The 22,659-nt window shown below is 39.0% G+C and overlaps 1 protein-coding gene across 5 annotated transcripts in view; it reads left to right on the top strand.

The window, feature by feature from the left end:
• The window catches only part of LOC134349486 (protocadherin Fat 3-like), a 763,599-nt gene that overhangs the window by 570,726 nt on the left and 170,214 nt on the right, over nt 1-22,659 (top strand). For 3 of the 5 annotated variants that reach the window (XM_063053870.1, XM_063053871.1, XM_063053868.1), the window contains 3 exons: nt 1,742-2,056; nt 4,736-4,946; nt 19,875-20,014. In XM_063053870.1, the coding sequence (XP_062909940.1) occupies nt 1,742-2,056; nt 4,736-4,946; nt 19,875-20,014 (666 nt within the window). Of the gene's footprint in view, nt 1-1,741; nt 2,057-4,735; nt 4,947-7,891; nt 7,961-19,874; nt 20,015-20,288; nt 20,740-22,659 lie in introns of those variants that run through there. The other 2 variants (XM_063053874.1, XM_063053872.1) reach the window with 2 other exon arrangements.

Here is a 22,659-nt window from a genome sequence, read left to right as displayed (position 1 = left end):
CAAACTTGAGCTCCCCAGGCATCCAGCCGTGAAATGTGACAATATGAATTCCAACACTGACAGTGTGAAATGTCAGCAATTCCATGTAGAATCTCTGGCAATTGAGACAATTCCTTTCACTGTGTCTGTTTTTGTTAATATTTCATTCTTCTCCAAATACTTGGCAACCAGGGAAAGTCAAAATTACTTGAGTTATTTTGTGCATGACAAGTAACCATGTGGAGTAGCAGATATAATCAAATTCATTGATCCAACTAACTCAATATGTTGCATTATAACATTGAAAGTTGAGAGATATATGCTATCTGGTGGATCAGTGAATTTCTCTAATTGGTGTATTGATCTGGACAAGCTCTATGCATGGAATGCACAGTATATTTTCCAAGTTTCTGAGACCAGGCTTCATTCTCAAAGTTCATGCATGTCTGTAATCTTTTTCTATCAATGTTGTAAGCAAATTGAGCCGATCTTTCCTACTTAGTGATTCGTCTCGCATTTGTGCATAAGTGTCCCTCTCGCTCTTCCTTTCCCTCTCCATCCTCCTTCCCCTCTCTAACCTCCTTCCCCTCTCCATCCTCCTTTCCCCTCCATCCTCCTTCCCCTCTCCGTCCTCCTTTCCCCCTCCGTCCTCCTTTCCCTCTCCGTCCTCCTTCCTCCCTCCGTCCTCCTTCCCCCCTCCGTCCTCCTTCCCCTCTCCGTCCTCCTTCGCCTCTCCGTCCTCCTTCCCCTCTCCGTCCTCCTTTCCCCCTCCGTCCTCCTTTCCCCCTCCGTCCTCCTTCCCCCTCCGTCCTCCTTCCCCCATCCTCCTTTCCCCCATCCTCCTTTCCCCCTCCATCCTCCTTCCCCCTCCATCCTCCTTCCCCTCTCCATCCTCCTGTCCCTCTCCATCCTCGTTTCCCCCTCCATCCTCCTTTCCCCCTCCATCCTCCTTCCCCTCTCCATCCTCCTTTCCCTCTCCATCCTCGTTTCCCCCTCCATCCTCCTTTCCCCCTCCATCCTCCTTTCCCCCTCCATCCTCCTTTCCCCTCCATCCTCCTTCCCCCTCCATCCTCCTTTCCCTCGCCATCCTCCTTTCTCTCTCCCTCCACCTTTCTCTCTCCTTCTCCCTCTTTCCCTCTGACCAACTCCCCTTCCTCCTCTTTTCGCCGCTTTTTCTCTGTCTTCATCTCTGTTCCTCCAAAAAATCCTCAACCTCCCCTTGGCAGTGTTCTCTACAAATGACAGTGTACATTTAAATTAAAGAGCTGTTATTTTGGAAATGGAGAAAATTCCTTGGCTTGAATGGATCTTAATAGCAACAATTGATACTAATTGTTTCAGTTTGAAGCTGCACACAATGGAATTATTTAGATATTCAGCACTTTATACATATCTTATACTTTTTTTTTACCCAAAAAACATGAATCAAATATCCTAAATGTTACGTTCCCCTTCTACTTGTTAAAGTATCTGCATTTAATTAGGTAATTGCATCTTAAACAATTGGAACGTTTGCATCATGATTTCAGTTTGTGTGCTGAATTGCTTAAATCCTGCTGACGATATAATTTTACTTCTATCTTTCTAATGAGGAAAATAATTAGCCTTCAAGGCAAAATGCAAAATATGGGAGAGGATACTTTGGAAAAAAGTGCCAGTAAGTTGAAGAGTAGCTTGTAACACATTCTGGCTGATATCTCCAATCACTGGGGTTAGTAGGAACAGCATCCTGACTTGGTATTATTTTGCTAATGACCTGCAGGTGACAGTGACTGATGGAAGCTCTTCTCCAAAACACTCGACTGTGTGGGTCATGGTACACGTGTTGGATGAGAATGATAATAAACCCCTATTTCCTCAGAAAGTCTATCAAATCAAACTTCCAGAACGGGACCGCAAGAAACGCAGTGAGCCAATTTACAGAACTTTTGCATTCGATAAGGATAAAGGCCCCAATGCTGAAATTTCCTACAGCCTCGTGGATGGAAATGATGATGGAAAGTTTTTTATTGATCCCAAAACTGGCATGGTTTCCTCTAGGAAACAGTTTTCAGCTGGAAACTACGACATCTTAACAGTAAGATTTTATTTTCAGTTTTATTTAGTGAATGTCAAATGCTCTTAAAACATTAATGCTCTTTTTTTTGCAAGTTTGGTGTCATCATTAAATATTCTCACATATAGCAGTGCTATGGAGTGTCAATGCAGTATCAAATTTTCTAATAATATAGCCTAATGGCGGTCTGAAATACACAGTAGATAGGTACACCTATACACCTGCTCATTAATGCAAATATCTAATCAGCCAATCATGAGGCAGTAACGCAATGCATAAAAGCATACAGGCATAGTCAAGAGGTTCAGTTGTTATTCAGACTGAACATCAGAATGGGGAAAAATATGATACAAGTGACTTTGACTGTGAAATAATTGTTGGTGCCAGACAGAGTGGTTTGAGTATCTCAGAAACTACTGATCTCCTGGGATTTCCATGCACAATAGTCTCTAGAGTTTACAGAGAATGGTGTGAAAAACAAAAAAAAATCCAGAGAGCTTCAGTTCTGTAGGCAAAAACACCTTGTTAATGAGAGAGGTCAGAAGAGGCTGGTGCAAGCTGACAGGACTTGCCATTGAATAGTGAAAATTGCTTGGAATGTGATCTTGAGACCTTGTTATACACGTAACTAAAAACATCCACAAATATGCAAAGCAGTTACTGGTATTGGGGATGTACAGTATGTTCCCATATGCATTTCTAGGACATCAAAATCAATTAAGGTGTGTTTAAACTGACCACGTCCATAGTTTAATATCTAATTCAAATTAATTGGTGACACCATTGTGGACTCTAAATCAGTGTGAACTATTATTTCACTGAACTTATTTTCTGTCTGGTGTTCTCTTGTGCTCTTTGTGATGCTGATTAATGACGTGGATTTGGGAAAGACAAATTTTCAGTTGGTTGAGGACTCTATCCCTGAGGCTTAATTAAACAATCAAGAGGTTTGGCATCCCACAATCAAACCTGTGATCCTCCATGTACATTGCATTGCCACTAACGTCCTCAGCATGCCATCCACAATATTTTAACAAGCATCTTGGAGATGGCCAGTGCCTTGGGTGCACCAGTACTGCCAGACTCAGTGTCACACTTCACTATCACGGTAAGGCAGCCACAAACATCCTCTAGACTTCAGTACTTCTGCAGTGCTGAGTAGTGACCGAGCTGATCTCTAGACCCTGTTCCCCCCACTGCCCAATGATCTTCTGATGGCAGATGGATAAATGCTTTTTCCACTCTCTCTAATTGTCTGTTAAGCAGATGTTTTGAAAGTTGCAAATCATTTACTTACTTAAAAACATTTGCAATTAATAAGATAGTTAATTTGCATTAAAACTGAATAAAAAACATAAATATAAACTTTCTTTTACATACTTAAATTGCTGGAGGAACTCAACAACTCAGGCAACATCTATGGAAGAGAATAAACAGTTGATAGATCAGGTTAAGATCCTTCAACAGGACTCCATGACTTCCTTTCACTGGAAGTTCAACAAGAACTATTCAAATTAATAGCTATTCATAGCTGTCATGAAGCTGAGAGGCTAAATCCAAGCTCAGCACAATCTAGAACAGCCCTGAGATGCAATAGTGAATCCAGTGAGAGACTAAGCGGTCACATGTATCAGCATGCAGGCAAGGAAGTTATGGATATGCTAACCCCGAATGATGAGCATAATTTGCTTACGAACAACTGGCCAAAAGTAAATGCATTCCAGCTTGTTCAGGGGAAAAAAATTAAAGAATAAAATGCAGCGGAAGTATTTAATGATAGAAATTTTTTGTGGCATTAATGAACTTCTGGTTTGCTGTTAAGCCTGCATTATGCACTAATCTTGGCATCATATCATTCATGGCTTGCCATTTCTCATGCTTGTTGTTGCTCCTGTCCACACCCTTGTGGTTCATCAGATGGCAACCTTGCTTTTTCGTTAGCATCTGTCTTTTTTTTACATGGCAGAATTGCTAGCAGAACGCTCAACCCAGTACAGATGGAAATCATGCAGAGTGGGCTGGGTTTTGAACCCGGGACCACTCGTGTCGCATTCCAGTGTGGATGCCACTGCACCATCAGCTGGCTACAAGTTTTCTTATGTTTAGGTCCTTTGTAAATGACTCCTGTCCTGTCACTCAAAACCTGCTGATCAAATCCATTGAAAATCTGTATCTGCTTTAAACAGGCAAAAGTAAACCTGACTATCTATGACAGAAAATTGTAGGTTTATATTGCAATTAAATTTTGAAACAAATTTTTGTGATTATTATTAAATATCTTCAATTATTTTTGCCAGAGGAGGAGTTGAATAATTCACCGTGTTTTATTTGCTGCATTTTGAATGTACACAGAACATAATCATCTCTGCAGTTCAGAGATAGATGAGGACAAACCGCTGATATTATTGATTGATACACATACACACACACAGACACACACACACACACACACACACACACACACGCTATCCCACCCCCCACACCTCTTTCCCAATTCAGAGGCTTTTTTCACATCAAAATCAACAGATTTTTATCAGAGTTCAATCTCTAATTCTTGAATCCTCATTTTTGTAGTTTATAATGATGTTTAATCAATTTAACTGTGAATTGTCTTTCAAATCAATGGACTGATGTACTCATAGAACATTTATTCTTTCATTATCTAGTTTCATTAACCTTGGATTAATCTTTGATACTCAGATTAAAGCAGTGGACAATGGGAGACCACAGAAATCTTCCACTGCACGCTTGCACATCGAGTGGATAAAGAAACCTGAACCATCCTCCATTCCCCTCAGTTTTGATGAACCAGTTTACAATTTCACAGTGATGGAAAATGACAGAGTGAATGATATAGTGGGGGTGGTCACTGTTCAGCCAAGTAATATTCTGCTTTGGTTTGATATTGTCGGTAAGTGTCATTATGGGCATTCTGAAAACCCTCCAATTGGTGTACTGAGAACCATGAATATACCATTTACAATTTCATGTCTGTTAATCCTTCAAGAGCAGAGTTTTGAAATGTTATGAATTTTTTAAGCTTTGTTTTTGAAGTTTGAGATGATTGGTGGAACTGAAGATGAAAATAAAGATCATTGGAATATTCTAATGTAGCAAATGAAATTAGAGCTTTGATTTTTAAGAGTCTCTTAAATATCAGCCACTAAATTTGGTATCAAGGTATATCTTGCAGCCAACCAATCTTGAAGGATTAATACCATCTGCATGCTTTTCATTGACAATGCACACTTGGTAGCTATAAGGCTTGTGGCATGTTACTGTTCTACACTGTAGATTATCCAGAATGTTATCTGAGAAGGAAAGACAAAATTGTTTGTAGCTAACCTTTGTGAAAGCACACTTTAGACAATTCATCGAGAATGCTACATCAGGTATTCAAGTAAACACCAGCTCAGTCTCCTGAAGCGTTTGGATAGCAAAATTACCCCTTGTCACATTCAAGCCATTAGTGTTGAGTAGTCTGTGATATGTATCATGCGTATTCTGCATGCAAAGAATATTCTCTGCTTATTTCTCCCTTCCAGTGCATTGTTTGTTCTTCACTGTAAATTTGGCTTGCTTGATTTGTCTTTTTTTTGCATGTGCTGTTTTGCCCTTTGTCATATTTGTTTTAACTGAACACTCTGCACTTATTGACTGATAGGAGGAAAGCATTTAATGAGGTATCTAGTGGTGTTCATTTAACTGTTCAAAAATTCCTTAGTGTTCTCTGAATTGAAATAAATTGTATCACAGTACAAATGTGTTTTTGTTCCATGAAGGGAAACTTTTGAACATTGGTTCATTACTATTTAAATAGACTGGTTTTCAGGCATTCAACCACTCAACTAAATTATCCACATGTCAGTTATTTAATGGCAAGATTCTTATCAACGTAATAAGTGAGACCACATTTGAATTTGAAGATACTATATGACCTAGATGGAATCTGCATTTTGATTTCAATTGCTCAATTTATTCCTGCATTAAATAATTGATTTCTTTAGTTAAAAAAGCAGCTGGATGCATCATTTTCAGTCTGCTTATTTGATTACTACATTATAGTTTGAATCAGCTTCATAAAATGCTTTTACAGTAGAATAAAAGACATTATGCTCCTTGCTGTTTAACGATGACTTGATTCATTGCTTACAGATTCTGTTCTTTGACTTGAAATATTGTGGCAAACATTTCATTTTGCTGAGGTTTTCAGGTGTCAAGTATTAATTCATATGCATTGGTTTCTAAACTAAATACAGGCAAACATGTTTTCATTTTGTTGGCTTATTTCATCATAATCCTTTTTCTTTTTTGACAAAGTTAAGTTCGTGTAATTACAACCTAGTGACCCCACAACTCTCCATGTAGGATGGCCTGTCATCAGATATGTTTGTAGACCAAATAAATTTGTTATTTAGCAGCCATTGATCCAACTGTAATCGAGTAGGTCTGCTTTTCTTTTGTTTTCTCTTACTTTACAGCAGGGAAATGGGTCCTTCAGTTCACCACATTACTGCCAACTATTTTGCCCATCTACATATCTCCTTTGCCCGCATTAAGGTCCCCGTCCTTTTATGTCTTGCCAATTCATGCCTGTCTAAATGCATCTTTAATGTGTGTTTGTTTCTGACTCTTCTAGTAGCACATTCAAGGTAACAACAACCCTCAGGTCCCCTTTAACACCACTAGCATGGGAAAAAGATTTTGACATTCTACTTTGTTTATGCATCTCTTTAATTTCATATATCCCTATGAGATGGCTCCTCAGCCTCCTTCACTCCAGAGAAAATTCAGACAACGTCCTGATCAATACTTCTGCACCTTTTCTCACACAATCTCGTCCTTTCTATTGCATGAAACAAAACCGCATGTAGTGTGGCCTCGCCAGTGTTTTGTAAAGTTGCATTATGATATCCCATCTCTTATCTTCTATGCTCTCCCTGACCTACTAACACATAGAATGCTCTTATTTATATCAAATAAAATGGGGAGGGGTCACTGTGGTGGACTTGTATGTCAGCAGCTTTGCTATCACTAATGTTGAATTGAGGAAACTTGATTTATTTTACTTGTTTGCCAATACGTAGTTTGAATTGGTAAAATGCTTAATCTGAATACTTAAAAATGTAATTAGATAAAATATTTCATGTATTGTTTTACTCTTCTCATATGTTACATATGAGAAGAGTGAAACAATATACAAAATATCCTGATGTCCTCTGATCATCTGAAGGGAAAAGGCAGAATGTAGTGCGTTGTTAAGCTAAAACAAATTTAGTGGTCCAGAAATGATTCTTTTTTAGACCTAAATTTGTTAAAATAAGGCCAAAAGCAGGGTGATTGCCATCTAATATACCAAAGTCCCACATAATGAAATCTTTTTGCCTCTGAGAGCTATTTAGTGATTCACAGTTCAAACTGGAGAGAAATAAATACGGAAGCTCACTGTCATTCTCCATAATGATTGAGTGTTTGAAGAGTTGCTGTAGCCACTCAATCATGTTCTGCCACACCACTGCTTCCAGGGGGATTTTATTTTTGAAAATGAAATTTGTTTTTGAAAAAGTAGATATTTTTTAAAAAAAGAGAATTATTAATTAGCTAAAATACAGTGAGAATTAGCTTCAAGAAATGTAAAACCTCGTTGGAAATAATCTCTTGTCTTGTAGTAGACTCTGTTGAATGTTTAGGTTATAGTATATGTCAAGTTAAAATGCTGTAAATACATCCTAAACTTTCTGAAACTCTTTTTCTAACTAATGTTTCCCATCATTGTCCTTTTTGTTTCTTCAATCCTTTATCCTATCATTTTTTCTCCTTTCCTTCCTCTTTATGCCCTGTCTGCCTCCCTTCAAGGTGGGAAGCAAGCTCGAGAGATGTTCTATGTTTATCAGACAGCTTGTGGCCAGAACTGTTCCAGAGAAGGTATCGCTACTCCCGTACAGTCTCTAAGATCACAGTGATATTGTCTGTTTCACAATTTTTCTGATGCGTTTTTGTTCAGTTGTGTAGGTTCTAAATATCATACTGCCTGACCTTTTAACGAGATCAAAGTGATACAAATGGTGACTTTTATCAGTTTTTTCCCCATATTTCCTATTCTCTTTCATCTGCAAGATCTAGATCATATGATAGGAAATTGAATAATTTTCCAAAATGAAAATGACTTCATCAGACTTCTTCAGAGTTTTGCTCCTTTTATTCATTTCTGTTGAATTATAAAATATAGTATTCATAAATGTAATTAAAAACATATGCTAATTTTAGAAGTGGTTGTTTGTGCAATTAGATTGCATTTCACTACTAGTATTCTCTATAGGTATCGAAGAATGCAAAACAAGTCCCTCTTTGGGATTATACTGTGCATTCAAAGAGTATTTTTCTTTTACTGAGTAATACATTTGAATATTAGTGGATTATGTTTATGTATTAGACAAACATTAATCCCTTTAATGAATTATATATCACTAGCTTCTATGACTGAGCAGTAAAATATATTTTGAAGGTACTTGTATATTTCAATTTGTCATTAATCATCTGAATGAGAAAGGGACACCTGAAAGTAAGATAACTGTTTCATATTCTGTTAAGTGTATAAAATATGCTTGAATTAAGTGCAGTGTCTCAACAGATCTCATGAACATTTTCATTATTTAACAACTGGATTTTCCATCTGAACAGCCTGGAGTTTTTTATTTCCCTCTCAATGTTACTAAAAGCACATGCAAGTTTTATTTATCGCTCTTTTCCTACCTTTGCCAATTCCAGCATTATGACATACAGTGCCTTGAAAAATGTATTTGGCCCCTACAACTATTTTAACATTTTACTATCTCATTTTCTAAATTTAAAATATATCGAAGTAGAATTTTTGAGCTACTTTAGCTGCATCATGTCAAATCAAAAGAAAAATTTCAAAACCTGTCAACAATTTACTGAAAATTAAAAACCAAAGCTGTGAAGCTGAAAAAATATTCATCCCCTTTGTAATTACTATGGTAAACATTTCTCTGATACAATACTGTATATTACCTTACTGACTCACCCACTTTGTTGATGTAGAAGATTGGAGGATTACTTGAATAAGTACCCACTCTCTCTAAAAGGTCCAACAATATGGTAGATTTTCAACAAACCAAACCAAATTGAAGACAAAAGTGCACTCAAGGCAAGTCAGGGAAATGATATTAGGGAAGCACACATCTGGGGAAATGTACAAGACCATCTCAAAGGTGCTGAATATAACTCGGAACTCTGTGCAGTTCATTGTGAAAAAGTGGGAAAAGATATGAAACCACAGCCACATTGCCGAGGTCAGGCCAACCCTCTAAATTTAGTCACTGGAGAAGAATTGGACTTGTAAGAGAGGCTACTGTGATGCCAGCAGTCACTCTGAGTGAGCTGCAGAGGTCAGTGGCTGCAAGTGGAAATTGCATTTATAGCTCCACAATCTCTAAGGTCTTGCACAAAAAGGGTATTTACAGAATTCAAAAATGGTGCTGGTGATCATCAGCAATGTTGTGTGGGCTGCAGACAATTGTTCCAAACATCCTTTTAAATATACTCCTTTTGAATTACTCTCACTACAATCTGCAACGTGTGACTTCCCCCATGAGCAAATGGACTTTCTAAATCAACTCAATGATCTTCATATCTCACGATCAACTGAAGGACCTGGTGGACTAGGGAGGCAAGGTACCTTTAAGAAGATTGAGTTACATCGCCATGGCGGAAAGCAAGGCGTCTGGGAGGAGTGGGGAGGACAGCAAGCTAGACTGAAACAGAAAGGGATGTTGTAGGCAAATGTGCAGTCACTGAAGAACAAAATTGAAGACCTATCAGAGAGAAATGAAATCCTGTTGTATTCTATATACTAAATAATCTGCAGATGCTGGGGTCAAAGCAACACTCATAACACGCTGGAGGAACTCAGCAGGTCGGGCAGCATCCGTGGAAAAGATCAGTCAACATTTCGGGCTGGAACCCTTCATCAGGACCTGGTGAAGGGTTCCGGCCCGAAACGTTGACTGATCTTTTCAACGGATGCTGCCCGACCTGCTGAGTTCCTCCAGCGTGTTGTGACTGTTGTATTCTATGTCTGACCGAGATGTGGCTTTCTCTGAGCAGCCAGATACAGTGATCAGACCTAAAGGCTTCTCGTTTACTGAATAGACTGAACTGCTGATTTGGAAAAGGCAGAAGTGGACATGTGTGTTTTCTGATAAGCTTGTTGGTATTCCGACATGGCAGTTTTGTCAAACTCGTGTTCCCCCGACTCTTAGCATCCAACAGTTAAATGACGTCCGTTCAATTTGTCTGGGGAATTCTCCTCTGTAATCCTGACCGCAGTCCTGACCTACCCACCAGCATCTGACTGTAATCAAGCACTCGCGATACTACATGAAGCTGTCCCCAGACAAGAAGCAGTCCATCCTGATGCATTTTAAATCATAGTTGGAGACTTCATCTGGGCTTGATTGAAGAAAACACTGCCCAATTGCCATCAGCATATAGCTTGAAGCATCAGAGGTCCCAACATACTAGACATACTAAGATATGGAGTGCCTACTGTTCTATGCCCAGACTGCATTGTGCTAAATCAGGACACTTGGCTGTCCTTCTCTGCCTGCATATGGGCCAGAGGCTAAAGAGCAAAGCTCCTGAGATTAGGGCAACAGCACTGTGGTTACAGGAAGCAAGGGAGCGGCTATGGGATTGCTTCGAGTCAGTGGACAGGGCTGTGTTCAAGCACTCATCTAAGGATCTGAATGAATACACAATGATTGTAACTGAATTCATAAAAACTGCTGCAGATGAGTGTGTCCTCACGAAATTATTCAGAGTCTTCCCCAATTAGAAGCTGTAGATGAACTATGAGATCTGACATTTGCCGAGAGTCAGATCAGAGGCATTCAAGTCTAGTGACCAAGAAAATTAAAAGAGGGCCGTATATGATCTCAGGAAAGCCGTTCTCACAGGCGAAGTAGAAATGCCAGACCAAACTTGAATCAACGAAGGATGCTCGACAGTTGTGGCAGGGCTTGAATACCATCACCTCTTACAAAGTTAAATCAAATAACATGGGAGACAGCAGGCCTTCGCTTCCAGATGAGCTTAATGTCTTCTGTGCTCGGTTGGATCATCAAACATGGAGGAATCATCATGAACTCTCATATCCCCTAATGATCCAATGGTTTCCGTCTCTAAAGCTGGCATGTGAGCTGCCTTCAGGAGAGTGAATCTATGAAAAGCATCTGGCCCAAACAGGGTACCTGACCACAAGCTAAAGACCTAAGGAAGCTCCAAGTCTTTGGCCTCAAATGGGAAAATCTTACTCCATCACATTGTGCAAAGCCAATAGAGATTTATCAAAAAAGACTACTGGCTGGAATAACTGTGAGAGGTTGTTCAACTAAGTACTTAGCAAAGGGGGATGGATACTTTTGAATAACTGACATTTCAGTTTTTAAATGTTTAGTTTTCATGCTTTACAATTTTCCCTGTTTTTTGGGGGCTCTACTGTGAAAAAAGGAGTACGTGATTCCCAAATAAAAACTCTCAGTTAAATTGATCAAAATCCCTGGTTATAATACTCATTTATGTGAACAAAGGGTTGGGATCTGAAAACTTTTGCAAGACACTGTATACTTCAAACAACTCGATTATCCTGTAATGCATTGAAACTATAGCTTGTTAGATATGGATTGCACCAAGCATTTCAACTGAGTTTTATATTTTAACAAACCAATGTTTAATTTAGTATAGAAATGTTTTTATAATTACATTGAAAGAAATTTTGGTTTGTTATAAACTGGTAAATAATAACAAATCATTTCAGAAAATAAATGGAGATTAAAACTAATTCTTTCTCAGAACCTATACTAGTTTTGTAAATGCCATAGTTGCCCACTTGTGTGCATGATTGCCAGGCATAATCAATAAGTAAGCACATTTCCTCTTGTTGCATTAAAGTTACTATTTTCTTTGCTAATGTTGCATTTTTACTATTGGTAAATGTTCACTGCCTTCTAAGTATTGAAATCTAAATTCTTTTTGATTTTGTACAATGGTTTTGTTAGATGTAATCATACTGTACCTCATCGATATAAAGCTAGAACTACAGTAACACGTGGCTTGATAACACAAACTGACATTTTTTATCAGGTAGCCCAATGATATGTACTCAAGTGGATAGTAATCATTAAGGATGCCTGCGTGTAAGGGAGAGTGACGTAGCACCAAGTCTTTGGCTAATACTAGAAAATGTCCCTCTGGGGAAACATACCTAAATGACAGTGGAAAGTTAACCAGGTGCCAACAAAATATGCAGCTTTGAGAATACTGATAATAGACCGATTGTTCAGCATCTGACTCACTATGTTCTGCTTCCTGCCTTCCTTTAAGCACACAGAGTTCACTTGAAAGTTTATTATATCACTGTGTAATATGAAACAGAATCCAGAAAATTTATGAGTCATAATTGTCAGAGTCCTGTGGCATAAATGCTGTTTATCGTTCACATGACAGAATGGCAAATCAATATGCAAAAAGTAATGTAACACACAAAGAATACCGGAGGAGTTCAGCAGGCCAGGCAGTATCTATGGAAAAAAGTACAGTCAACCTTTCAGGCCGAAACAATTTGGAAGGACTGGGAAAAAAAAAGCTGGAGTAGATTTGAAAGGTGGGGGGAGGGGAGAGACAAACAGCAAGTGATAGGGGAAACTTGGGGGAGGGATGATGCAAAGAGCTCGGAAGTTGATTGGTGAAAGAGACAGAAGGTCATGGAAGGAAAAAGAAAGGTGGGGGAGAGCAGTAGAAGACCAGAGGGAGGCAATGAGCGGACAAGGAGGTAACATGAGAGAGGGACAAGGGGATGGGAAATGGTGAAGGGGGGCCATGGGTGGAGGTATTTCTGGAAGTTTGAGAAATCGATGTTCATACCATCAGGTTGGAGGCTACCCAAATGAAATATAGGGTGTTGTTACTCCATCCTAAGTATGGTCTTATCCCAGCAATGGAGAAGGACATGGATGGACATATTGGAATGGGAATGGGAAGTGGAATTAAAATGGGTGGCCACTGGGAGATCCCACTTGTTCTGGTGGACAGAGCATAGCTGCTGGGAGACCAAGCCAAGAGTATATGATCACTGTGTAATAAGTTTATGTAGCCATTTTATATCATGGACATAAAGATTTATAAAGAAACCTTGAAAGACCTCCAGTGCTGTCTGTGTGGAGTTTGCACAATCTCCTATGGTTGTGGATTTCCTTTGGATGTTCTGGATTTAGAGCTGGAGTTGATACAGAATTGAAATGCCATTCAGTGTAATGTGGCCACACCAACTATGAAGCATTCATTTATGCTAATAACAAAATTCTGTTGTTTAAAATTCTCCCAAATTTCTATTAACCCTTTGAGATTCTACCACTCATCCACAAATTAGGGCCAATTCATGGAGACTAATTAACCCATCAGCCCGCATTTCTTTGAGATGTGAGAAGGAAACTGGAGCACCTGGAGAAAATCCACGTGACCATGAGGAGAATGTGAAAATTTCACATAGACGATATCAGATGTCAGGACAGAACCCTGGTCACTGAAGTCACAAGGCAGCAACTCTAGTTGCTATATTTTGTTGCTATTCCTGTTGCATCATTGTGGCGTTCAACTTCCCAAAAAATTTGCAGGTCAGTAGGGTAATTAGCTACTGTAAATTACCCCTTGTTGTGTAGATTGGCAGTAGAATCTGAGGGAATTTGATGGGAATAAGGGAGGAATAATATGGGATTTGGACACATGAGTGCTTGATGGTTGGCATGTAACTTGATCCAGATGGCCTGTTTCTGTGATGCAGGAGTGATCAGAAATGAACCTGTCTGTATAAGTGATATCCACTGCAAGCCCTTTAACCTGAATCAGAGAACTTAGAGAAGGATCCTTTCACATAAATTTAATTAAGTTGGTTTCTCTCCTACTTTCGATTTGGAGCTGAAATAGCCACTACTGGCATTGATTTATAGTGGTTGAAAACTGGCGAAGCTCGTGCATGTTGGGACTTTCACAGAACGCATTGACCAACAGTGCTAGATCATGCGTGGAATTTACTTTGAGAACAACAAAGTCTTTCAATTGCCTGTTGCTCTTCAAAGGTGAAATCGAAATTGATGTATGGAAATGCATGATATTTGTTTAGGATGTATAGAGTATGAATAAGTTGCACTCAATTTTAGGTATTCTACAAGGTAGACGGTTCTGTTGGGGAGGTTCAATTTTACAGATTCCTTAAGCTAATCACCTTACTGACCTTCTGCTGAGTCCAGTTGGTAATGTACATGCCATGTTCAATAGTTCCATTTAATAGCAGAGAATGGGTACAGTATACAACCTGAAATTTTTGTTCTTCACAGACATCCACAAAAACAGAAGTTTGAGAATGAGTGACAGTGAAAATGTTAGAACCCCAAAGCCTCCCTTACTCCCCCGACACACAAGCAGCAGTAAAGCAATGACCCTCCCCTCCCCATCCCCCTCCCAAAACTACTTCAGCAAAAAAAAGCATCAGCACCCTCCACCCACCAAGCAAGCAATAAAGCGCTCAGTAAAGACCGTGATCTGCAGTACAGTAAAAACTAATTGTTCACCCAACGACCCGACGCAGACTGGGAGACCGCTTTGCTGAACATCTACGCTCTGTCCGCCAGAGAAAGCAGGATCTCCCAGTGGCCACACATTTTAATTCCACATCCCATTCCCATTCTGACATGTCTATCCACGGCCTCCTCTACTGTAAAGATGAAGCCACACTCAGGTTGGAGGAACAACACCTTATATTCCGTATGGGTAGCCTCCAACCTGATGGCATGAACATTGACTTCTCTAACTTCCGCTAGGCCCCACCTCCCCCTCGTACCCCATCTGTTACTCTTTTTAATGCACACATTCTTTCTCTCACTCTCCTTTTTCTCCCTCTGTCCCTCTGAATATACCTCTTGCCCATCCTCTGGGTCACCCCCCCCCCGTCTTTCTTCCCGGACCTCCTGTCCCATGATCCTCTCGTATCCCCTTCTGCCTATCACCTGTCCAGCTCTCGGCTCCATCCCTCCCCCTCCTGTCTTCTCCTATCATTTTGCATCTCCCCCTCCCCCTCCAGCTTTCAAATCCCTTACTCACTCTTCCTTCAGTTAGTCCTGACGCCTCTTCCTATAGATGCTGCCTGGCCTGCTGCGTTCACCAGCAACTTTGATGTACGTTGTTCACCCAACAATTTGACATAGCCTAGGTGCTCTCTCCCCTTAATAAAGGGATAGAGAGGTGTCACCCTTTTACAGCAAAAGCAAACAACTCGCTCATTTAGGGTGTTAAAGTCTGCTGCATCGCTTCTTTCCCCCAAGTTCTCCAACTCAAGAATCGGCAACGAACTCTCCCCCACCAATGAGAGAGAGAAAGAGCGCGCGTGATAAGGGTACGGAGCCTCCAACAGCTGGTCTGATGTTCCAGTTTCTCCCTTGATGCTTCATTTGGTGGAAAAAGAATAGAATTGGCTCATCTCCGGGGTCGCAAAGCCTTGGAACCCCGAAGGTGCTAGTCTTCTAGGTCGTGACTATGCGATATCGAAAAGTGGCCGGTCGGTGAGCCCTGGGAACAGGTCCCATCACCATAAAGAACCAAAGTTTGAGTGTAGCTGTAGGTCAGGGTCTTCGACAGGACCCCATCCACCTTGAAAAGGAATAAGAGAAGCATTAAAGGTAGAAATTAAGCTGCGTATGCAGATGAGCTTGAAGAATGCCATCGTGGCTCCTCCCACATGTATCTTATTTTCTGTTTGTCTGAGAGAACACACTAAAATGTCAAATAGTCAAACCCATGTCATATTCCTCTCAGTAGTTACATGCCCATTTTAGATATCCATTAAACAAAGTGCTATTATCTTCCTGTTGTTCATCTATGGAATACACGCTGTGCCTGTGAAACTAATTTTCTTTTAACTTCTATCTTCCTTCCCTTTCCACCCTTGTTATTGTCCCCATTCATTTAACTTGACTGTATCCTTTCATTTTGTCACTTGACACAACATATATGTTTAACCTTTATGATTTGCTTCAAATGTAGTGTGCTTGGGTCATCACAAATTTAATTATATGAGAAATATCCTTTTGAAACATCTGTGTGTTCTTTTGTCACTTTAGAAACAATAGAGATACTTGGCTGTAGATGACTTGAAGCAAAATTACTGAAAGCATCTCAGTCACTTTGCGGATCTATTTGCATATCATTTATAATTTATATCCAAGAGGAATATTCTGTTGAGCCTTCTGAATTGTCATTACCGTTCAAAATCTGCATAATGATTTGTGTTTCGAATAAAAGAAGCTTTAATTCAAAATTATTAATAATCCTTCTATGGCTCGGCAAATTATTTTTAAAGTAAATTCTGACTAGAGTTTCATATCCGTTAGCAGCATGTCAATTTGTTTGCATTCAATTTGTTCAATTTGTTTTTATTTTTGTATAACAAATATGCTTACAAATTAAAGTTATATTAATCAGAAATCATGAAAGATGCTTAAAATTAAAATCATACCATGCACAGATCGACTAAGCATTGCAGTTTTATGACTGCGACAAATTAGCTGATATGGCTGCCAGCAGTGCATAATATTTTCAATCTCCTTTTCGTTAATTTGATGAATTGGTGATAAATCTATCATGGTGTACTGTAATTTTCAATCAAACTTGACTTTTAATTATAGACGTTAATGAATTCTTTTTCTTTTATTCTGGAATGCTTTGTTCAGAAATATCAAATTTAGGCTGCATTCAAACTGAGGCTAAATTCAACTCTCTCCCTATCTCTCTACCTCAACACTATTGAATCGCTGACAAAGCTCTAAGGCACTGATAATTCCCTAGTATATATATCTCAACAAGTGAATTTTAAGTGCTTCAATATTAGTACATTTGTGTCATGTAAACTGTCCCCTCATGGTCCTTATAGAAAAAAGCCTTTGGTTTTTAAGACAGAACTGAACTTACAGTGGTGTTAGCTACTAACTAGTCACTGACCTAAACAATTGAGGCTTATACATGATCACTGGGTACTTGGAAAGGGCAACAACTTTACAAAAACTTTGTTTCACAAGAAAAACCTAGTATTCTAATACTTTTGATCTATGAGCTTCTAAAACCTTGGGAGTCATTTATAGAAGCGAATACAATCTGCTGTTATTTGCTGATCCTTGACTGAATGCCTTTATTAAATACCTTCGCCTATTTTGTTATTGTTAACTTGATAATATTCCTTATTTTCATTCATTTTTTAATATAGCATGAATCCAGGCTTCTTGATGCTTTGCAAACACAAAAATATCCACACATTTCTCGGACAGTGAAAGCTGATAGTCACAGCCTGCATTTGTATTGTTTTGACAATCTTCATCAATGTCTGAGGCTTTGGGGAAGTTAATTGCATGTAATCACTGTTCTAACCTGGTATAGTCTACATATTATTTAACTTTCAGTCTGCTTTGGATATGAAGGTTTATTTTGCATTTAATGTTCAAATAGAATATATACTGAAACTTGTTCTAAACAGTTGAATTTCAATTGCTGCCAGTCATTACTTATGTAACACTTCATTAATATCTGTACATCGCTGCCATTATTGGTAAGTCATGAAGATTTCTGACCGTTTGGAAGAAATTAACAGATAATTAGTATAGTTGTGAACTTTTTGATATGGCATCTCCAGCTTTTGGCTTTGGCTTATCCAAAGATGGAGGCCCTGAACTTGCATTATTAGTAATGGAAAAGTGTGAGTGTTCCGCTATCTGCCTGCCTCTGGTGGAATTCTAGAAGTTGGTGTTAGTGTTAACCTGTTTCTGTCTATAACAAGCATGGTCAGTTATCTAATGTGATTTACTATTCTGTTTTTTCTTTAGTTAGTCTAATAAATTATACAAAGGCATACTTTTTATCTGCTAATATTATTTTATGTGCTGTTTGTGATATATGTATTGTGTTTTGCACCTTGGTCCCTGAGGGGCTGTATATACTGAATGACAATGAACTTGACTTAAAGTGGCAAACAACATCTGGGCGAGAAAATGACCAACCCTAAGAGAGGAATTAACTACCAATCCTGAACATTCAATGGCATTACAATTACTTGAGTCAAGCACCATTAATACCAATGGGGTCACCAGAAAGTCACATAAATACCATGGCTGCAAGATCAGTTCAGATCTTGTGGCAAGTAATTTACCTCCTAATTCCCCCCCCCCCCGCCATGCCTGGTAGACGGATGGTAGGGAAATGGAGGGCGATAGTCCTGGTGCAGATCAATGGGAGTAGGCAATTTAAATGGTTTCAGCATGGACTAGATGGGCCAAAGGGCCTTTTTCTGTGCTGTACTTTTTTATGACTATGACTAAAGTAAATATAAAAATTTAGATAAGAAGTGCAAAAAGAGAGCAAAAAAAAGTAGTGTTCATGGGTTCATTGTCCTTTAAGAAATCTGATGGGAGAGAGGAAGAAGCTGTTACTGAAATGTTGAATGTGTTACTTAAGGCTCCTGTAACTCCTCATTGAGGAGAGGGCATGACCTGGGTGATGGGGTTCTTAATGATGCCTCCTTTTTGAGGTGTTGCCTTTTGGAGGTGTCCTAGATGCTGGGGAGGCTAGAACCCATGATGGAACTGACTGAGTTTCCAACTTTCTGCAGACATTTTCTGATATTGTGCAGTGGCCCGTTCATACCACATGGTGATGCAACCAGTTAAAATGCTCTGCACGGTACATCTGTAGAAATTTACAAGAGTCTTTGGTAACCTACCAAGTCTCCTTGGTGTTATGAAATATAGCTGCTCTCATGGCTTCTTTATAATTGCCTGAATGTTGCATCATTATCACTGTCCACATATTCTTACAGTTGCCTACACACTAGGGCAATTTACAGTGGCCAATTAACCTACCAACCTGCACATTTTTTGGATATGGGGGCAAGTTAGAAAACTGAGAGCGAATTCATGCTATCAAGGGAAGAATGTGTAACGTCTATGTGAACAGCACCTGAAGTCAGGAATGAACCTGGATTTCCAGCACTGTGAAGCAGCAACTCTACTAGCTGTGACACTGTGCCACCCATTGCTAATAATTTCTTTGAACACCTCATTCACTCTTAAACTTTACTGTACCATCTGGGAAGGTTTTTTTTGTGTTTCCTGTGATGGCAAACACAAAATATTTAATTTCTCTGCCATTTCCCTGTTGTCCTACAATAGCCTTAGTGAATCTACATTAACTGTAACCAGTCTATTTTTACGTATCTAAAGAGGTTATTGTAGACTGCATTCCTTGCCAGACTACTCTCATTTTTCACTTTCCATTTCAGTTCCAATTCCTGAGTTGTCTTCTTGGACTTAATCATTTATAGATGGTGCCACATTGGAAAAGGTGAAATTTACACACAGAATCTGCTGAATATCTGTGCTTGTTTCCTCGAGGTGAAAAAAAAAACATGATTTCATTGCTGCTGACCGAAATATCAGCACTTTGCCCATTGAATATGTAACTTCTAGGGACCAAGCATATGCAAATCATAAAAATTCTTCAATGTGTGTAAAATAATAAGTATAATTAGTCAAGATTATCTCAAGATAACCACAAAACTTAGTACCTGTGTGTCATCCTTCTACTATACCATGTTGAATGATATTATCTATGAATGTTGTAAGATTCTGGATTTTTAAAACTAAAATCAGAAAGGGTATTGCCTTTTTCAGCGTGCCTTTAACTCATTGATTGGATAGTGCTTATACCATGTTGCATTTTACAGGTGGAAATTATGACAGTACATTTGAAATAGAGAAGGGTGTTGGCACTATTGTAATCGCCAAGCCACTGGATACAGAGCACAGAGCAACTTATAATATGACTGTGGAAGTCACAGATGGAACTAACTCAGCTGTTACACAGGTAACGCCAACAAATGAATAATCTTGATGTCTATTATTTCCTGGCATTTTATCTATTTTAATAGGCAGTTTAATGTTTATAACGAGGACGAATCCATTACATTGTTTGGTTCTGAATTTAAAAATACTACTAGATAAACTGTCAGGGAACCTTGTGTACATACTATTGATGAAACAAGCAGTAAGATCTATTTCACAGGTGAGAGAGAACACAGACATTGCCATCCTGATATTACAGCTGTTTATTGAACCAATTCACTTTTATGTATTCACAGATGTACTAATGGATATGCACAGTAGAGAAGTTCTAGTGTGTGACTTACCTGTAATGGAAGATGCATGCAGGAGGAATATTTATAAGGAGAGTGGTTCAATTAGCTAAAATACCATCCTGTACTTCAGGAAGAGCGACCCAGAATTTATGAATTTTAGTCTTAATAAATCTTAAATCAGAAAAGTCCCTGCAGCCAAAGAAGACTGTTCGAATAATGGTCTGCCGGTGACATAAATAGCTCACTATTTGAGCTGTTGGATCAGGCAATGACAATTCTTTTCGCACAAAACATCTAATTGTCCAGAAATTATTTCTTTAATGAAAAGGGGATTTTCCCGAGGCAGTATGTAATTCTTTTTTATGTGACACAAGCTGCTGTACAAGATATAGAAGTCCTGTGTCATGAACTCTTACAGCATCCCTTTACTCACAGTTTGAATGCCAGATGAATGCTGCTTCCCTGTAGCCCTGTAAATTATTCCTTTTCAATTATTTATTAGGGTTCCATTTAACAGTGATGTTGAAGCTGCTTCCACAACTCCTTCATGGAGTGTGCTGCATGTAAACATAATCTGTAGAGTTGAAAAATCTCACATTAAAAATAATTTTTAAATAGCATCAGTAGCATGTATTTGTGTTCAAAAAGTAGTGATTTTTGTCACTGATAGTTGACAAGAAATAAGCAGTGAGACAATTTATAGCTGTTTTGCTCACTGCGGTTTTAAGCATTTGGGCTTGAAGATGCCAGAAATGGCCAGGAGTGAAAATGAAACTTCAACAAATTAGGAACTACACAGAATTTGAAGGCATTGACAACTATCTTGAGTGTTACAATGGAAATGAAAATTTGGAGGATGCAGTCATCAATAGCGTTGTATGAAGGTAGTCCATTATCTGCATTGGTGTCTGCGCTAATTTTGTTTGGTGTTTACTCTGGATGAATTCCTTCATTGATAACTATTAGGAAATACACATGGTTTTATACTACTGTGGTACTATTGGCTAATTTGTTCTGTATTTCATTTAAATAAATACAGTACCTATAAAAAGTGTCCCCCCCCCGCCCCCGAAGTTTTCATGTTTTATCATTTTACAACATTGAATTGCAATGGATGTAATTTGGCTTTTATTGACACTGATCAACAAAAAACAACTCTTTTGTGTCAAAGTGAAAACAGATCTCTACAAAGAAATCGAGATTAATTACAAATATGAAACACAAAATAATTAATTGCATAAGTTTCCACCTCTCTTTAATATGACACGCCAAATTTTCACTGATGCAGTAAAATGGTTTTAGAAGTCACATAATTAGTTAAATGGAGATCTGTTTTTGGAGGCCTGTGTGCAGTCAAGGTGTTTCAATAGATTGGAGTAAAAATACATCTGTATCTGGAAGGTCCAACTGCTGATGAGCCGGTATCCTGGCAAAAACTACCCCATGAAGACAAAGAACTCTCCAGGCAACCCTGCAAAAAGTTTATTGAAAAGCCCAAGTCAGGAGATGGATACAAGAAAATTTCCAAGTCACTGAATATCCCTTGGAGTACAGTTAACTAAATCATCAGGTAATGGAAAGAATATGGCACAGCTGTAAATCTGCCTAGGGCAGGCCGTCCTCAAAAACTGAGTGACCGTGCAAGAAGGGTACTAGTGAGGGAGGCCACCAAGAGACCTATGACAATTCCAGAGGAGATTCAAGCTTCAATGGCTCAGATGGGAAAGACTGCACATACAACAACTGTTGCCCGGGTGCTTCACCAGTCGCAGCATGTTGGGAGAGTGGCAAAGAGAAAGCCACTGTTGAAAAAAAGCTGTCATGAAATCTTGGCTAGAATTTGACAGGATGCATGTGGAAGTCTCTGAAGTCAGCTGGAAGAAGGTTTTATGGTCTGATGAAATCAAAATTGAACTTTTTGGACATCATATTAAATGCTATGTTTGGTGTAAGCCTATCACCACACATCATCAAAGAAACACCATCCCTTCTGTGAAACATGTTGGTGGCTGCATCATGCTGTGGGAATGCTTCACTACAGCAGGCGCTGGAAGGCTTGTGAAAATACAGGGTAAAACAAATGCAGCAAAGTACCGGGAACTAGTGGAGGAAACTCTGATGCAGTCTGCAAGAGAACTGCAGCCTGGGAGAGGATTTGGTAGAAGAAAAATAAACTGAAAGCAAGACACTGAAGAAGTCATTTTTTTAAGTATTAACAGTTCATCACTTCCCTTTGGTTCCCCTTCTCCTTCTTTTTCATCCATGATCTACTGTCTTCTTCTATTAACACACCTCATGCCCTTACCTCCACCCTCCCCACCTTCTTATTCTGGCATCAGCACCCTTCCTTTATAGTGCTGAGGAAGGGTCCCCT

The sequence above is a fragment of the Mobula hypostoma genome, chromosome 7, assembly GCF_963921235.1.
Source record: "Mobula hypostoma chromosome 7, sMobHyp1.1, whole genome shotgun sequence".
Taxonomy (NCBI): domain Eukaryota; kingdom Metazoa; phylum Chordata; class Chondrichthyes; order Myliobatiformes; family Myliobatidae; genus Mobula; species Mobula hypostoma.
Note: the sequence above shows the minus strand (reverse complement) of the source record. Positions and strands in the feature narration are given on the sequence as shown.